Below are 4,187 nucleotides of genomic sequence, written 5' to 3'. Positions count from 1 at the left end.
AAGACTGAAGGATATTCAAGATACTGTTCATGAGAAGTATGTGGTGCATATCAGTGTTGGGAAGGCTAGCAGGGCTAAAGAAAGGGCTCAAGAGTTTGTAGATGGGACTTTCACAGAGCAATATAATCAACTTTGGGATTATTGTGCAGAACTGAAGAGATCCAGTCCTGGTAGTACAGTTCTGATGAAGACTCACACTTTTAATGAGGGAGACTTGACAGCTGAGATGGATTTACATACTGGAGTGCCATACTTTGAGAGGTTGTATATACGCTGGGCCGAGTGTAAGAATGGATTCTTGGCAGGCTGCAGGCCATTAATTGGATTGGATGCTTGCCATCTCAAACACAAGGTGGGGGGGCAGCTGATGGTTGCAGTAGCCAGGGATCCTAATGAAGAGTACTTTCCTCTGGCTGTTGCAGTGGTGGAAGCTGAAACCAAGGACTCATGGGTTTGGTTTATCAACTTGCTGCTAGCTGACATTGGTGATAACAAAAGGTGGGCTTTCATATCAGACCAGCAAAAGGTATTATAATATTTTACGTTTTTATTGTCTATTCCTAAATAAAATAACAAATGTCATTTAGTTTATATAACAAATATTTTATGTTTATATTGCTAACTGCTTGCTGTTTACCTTGGCAGGGTTTAGTGCAAGCATTTGCAGATAACTGGCCTCAATTCGAACATAGAATCTGCTGTAGACATTTATACAACAACTTGAGAAAGCAACATCCTGGTCTCTTGATCAGGGATTTGTTCTAGAGAGCAGCAAAAGCTCCTTATGCACAGGAGTTTGAGAGGTTAATGAATGAGATTAAGGATGTTAATGAGGGTGCCTATTTTTGGTTGAAAGGGCATAGCACAACAATATGGGCTAGACATATGTTCAGGAGTGATGGTATAACTGATACTGTCCTGAACAATATGTGTGAAAGCTTCAACAGTAGGATAATAAAATTCAAAGGGAAGCCCATTATCAGTATGGTATGAAAATGTCATGTAGTTTATGTAGTTCATGAATTCATGTTTAAGTTATATAATATATAACATGGACTAACATGTGGGTTGATTATGTGTGCAGCTTAAGGACATCAGACTGTATTTGATGAACAGGTCCCAACAGAATAGACTAAGTATTTTGAAGGTGGAGTCTGAGTTATGCCCTAAAGTATATAAAAGATTGCACAGGAAAAAATTGAGAAGCAGTAGATGGTTGGCTTGTTGGGCTTCTGACACAAGGTTTGAGGTTAAGAATGGGTTGGTTAGCTTTATTGTGGACCTATCTAAGAGGACCTATAGTTGTAGGAAATGGGACATCTCTAGCATTCCATGCTGTCATGCTATTTCATGCATTTTCTTTAACAGAGAGGCAGCTGAGAAGTACACTGATGACTACTACAGAGTCAGCACATACAAGGCATGCTATGAGCCAGTGATTGATCTAATCAATGGTCAGAATATATGGACTCCAATTGGACTCCCACCTATGCAGCCTCCAATAAAGAGAAGGTCACCTGGCCGGCCCAAGAAGAAGAGAGCAAGGGAACCCAATGAACCAAGCAAGGGGCATAGCAAGGGTTTAGGTATTTCAAAGAGATGCAAATCATGTGGGAATATAGGCCACAACAAAAGCAGTTGCAAAGGTGAGGTTGGGGGCAATTCTTCACTGCCTACAGCTGCTGGTAGTGGTCCAAACAGAAGGAGTTCTAGGCCAAAACAGGTATAATACGAATTTATTCATGAATCACAATTGTTTGTACTTGTTCTCTACCTTTTGAAGTTAACTTGAGTGTATATGTATCTGTAGACAAGCAACAATGGTTATGGTGGTAGAGCAAGTGGATTGGCTATTAATGAGCCAGCAAGCATTCATCCAACTAGAAGCATTGCAGCAACTACCACTCAAAGCAGTGCACCCTCCAACAGGCCAGCCAACAACAGTGTAGCAACCAGCTATGCAACTACAAGCAGTGCACCCCCCAACACTTCAACATCCAAGATGAGGAAGAGGAGTATCACAAGTGACACTTTGAATGCATCAAGAAATGCATCTAGGTACAGAGAAGTATTGAGTGCTAATGCGAGCCAAGCGTCTGTGCATGGGCCAAGGGGATCAGCTAGTGGAATCTAAGCTTTTGTCTTTTTGTAGTCAGTTTGTATAGCTGAACTATGTGGTGCTTTTTGTAATGCTTTTGCAGTCAGTTTGTATAGCTGCACTTTTGGCATGATTTTTGTAATGGTGGCTGAACTATGGCTAACTTATGTCAATTTTTGTTTAGCTGAACAGTGGTAGCTAAGTAGGGTGAAATGTGGTGCAATCACCTTTTATTTTTGTTGCTTGAACAATGGCTTAATATGTATAGCTGCACTTGGATTTCATGCTTGATATGTATAGCTACACTTGGATTTAATGCAGAATATCTATATTGGATTATGATTGTTGGCCGGCTATGGTATGATTTGTATTTCTATATTATGGCAGGGAATGACCTATGTGCTTTGTGTATTTGGCAGTAACATTGTGGTTTCTGCATTGTGCTACAATTATGAGTATTGTGGCATGGAATGAGTTCCATTATTTTCAGTTTATGGTTTGTATACTTTTAGCTATTATATGTGTGTCCAACAGATTCATGTACATGGCAGGATTGGTAACTGCATAATTGGTAACTGCAGAATTGGTAACTGCAGTCACTATGTACATGGAATATTTGGTAACTTCAGAACAATTAAAACATCGCACACAGTTACCAAAATAAGTTCAGTCATTCATTACAAACCAGTAAACAATGAGCAATTTAGGTAAAACATATACAGTTTAAGTTCAACCAATGAGAACTTCATTTCATTCCAGCCGAAATTACAAGGTCATTGGGATACACTTCTCCACAAAATACTGCACACTGCATATGTTTAAACACTAACAAAGAGGCATGCCAACCCTTCATACAAAAAGCATGCCAAACCTTAATCCAAGGCACTTAATTTCTCTACACCAGCTAATCCACCCAGCAATACACCATAACCCTCCCAACCATACACCATAACCCACCCAGCTAATCCACTAAAGCTAAAATCACACAAAGGCATATCTCACACATCATCAATGCCAAGATCAGAGACAATGTCAAATACTTCTCCCTATTTTTGCAAGTTGAAACATCAGCCTCGAGTTTAAGAATGGTTTGCCTCTGTTCTGGGATAAGCACCTTCCCACGCGCACAAATCTCATCATCAACCCACTGAAAAAACTTGCATTTCCGGCCAACCTGAAAATCAAACCCAAATTTCAAACCCAAATTTCATACCAAAATTTCAAACCAAATCACCACAGCCCACTATAAAAATGAACTAATGAAGAAAAATTTTAAACCACTAACTTACCCAGTAATTAGGACACCCATAGAACCTTCTACCTGGATTGTTCTCCGTCCAAGATACCACTAGAACCGATTTAGCAGGGCTGGGACAATAGCACATGCGTGGTGCTCTCCTCCTCAGGCTTGCTGACATTGATGAGCTTGCTGACAATGACGAGGTTCCTTCCATCTCTTCAGTAGTTGTAGCAAAGTTATGGTGGCTGTGAGTGATTTAGGGCTCCTCGACCGTATCTCTTTATGGGGTGGCTGAAGGTAGTTGATAAGCTCGGTCATGTGATTGTCACGTGGGGGAAAAGAGGCGGGAACGTGAGGTGGCTCGGTCACGTGAGGGTCTCGTGGGTTTGAGTGGTACACGCTGGCATTTTCTGCAATATTTTATTAGTTGGCTTTGACACCTGGCACTTCCGTTTGCCACATTAGCATCTTCCATAACCGAGTTGACGATATGGACTATTTTAAAAATGATTTTCAAAAATTAGGGACTGATTTAGCATCAAAGTCAATTTAGGGACCAAATCGAGAATGACCCAAAATGTAGGGACCAAAAGTGTATTTACGCCTATATTTTCAATTATTTAATACCACTTATTATGAATTATAGACAAAATAGTGATAATTTTCTGTAAAAATAGCAGACAATTAATTATTGTATGCCATATAAGATAAATGTGAAATTATTTAAGGTCTTAAAATATTCTTTTTCTATTTTTCCTATCATGTTACAGCCGATTATATAATATATTAGCTTATAATTTCATGCATATACATAAATGTATTTAAAAACAAATATATTTTTTTATCATA

The 4,187-nt window shown here is 39.3% G+C and overlaps 1 protein-coding gene across 1 annotated transcript; it reads right to left on the bottom strand.

The window, feature by feature from the left end:
- Positions 1–2,970: 2,970 nt before the first annotated feature.
- Positions 2,971–3,552, bottom strand: LOC112001078 (uncharacterized). The gene is made up of 3 exons (XM_024033241.1): positions 3,388–3,552; positions 3,127–3,272; positions 2,971–3,073 (listed from the first exon to the last, which is right to left on the bottom strand). Exons 1-3 carry the CDS (start codon positions 3,550–3,552, stop codon positions 2,971–2,973), a joined length of 414 nt encoding a protein of 137 aa, XP_023889009.1.
- Between the last annotated feature and the right edge of the window lie 635 nt (positions 3,553–4,187).

The sequence above is a fragment of the Quercus suber genome, unplaced genomic scaffold (assembly GCF_002906115.3).
Source record: "Quercus suber isolate HL8 unplaced genomic scaffold, Cork oak 2.0 scaffold_385, whole genome shotgun sequence".
Lineage (NCBI taxonomy): Eukaryota > Viridiplantae > Streptophyta > Magnoliopsida > Fagales > Fagaceae > Quercus > Quercus suber.
The sequence above is the reverse complement of the archived record's forward strand: the minus strand, read 5'-3'. Positions and strand labels throughout refer to the sequence as shown.

What these genes read in the sequence shown, in the direction of transcription:
- LOC112001078 (XM_024033241.1), bottom strand. Translation starts at nt 3,552, where the DNA reads ATGGAAGGAACCTCGTCATTGTCAGCAAGCTCATCAATGTCAGCAAGC. An exon ending in ATGGGTGTCCTAATTACTGG is followed by an intron (nt 3,273 to 3,387) that starts GTAAGTTAGTGG and finishes TTTGATTTTCAG; the next exon opens with GTTGGCCGGAAATGCAAGTT. An exon ending in AGGGAGAAGTATTTGACATT is followed by an intron (nt 3,074 to 3,126) that starts GTCTCTGATCTT and finishes GTGTGATTTTAG; the next exon opens with CTTTAGTGGATTAGCTGGGT.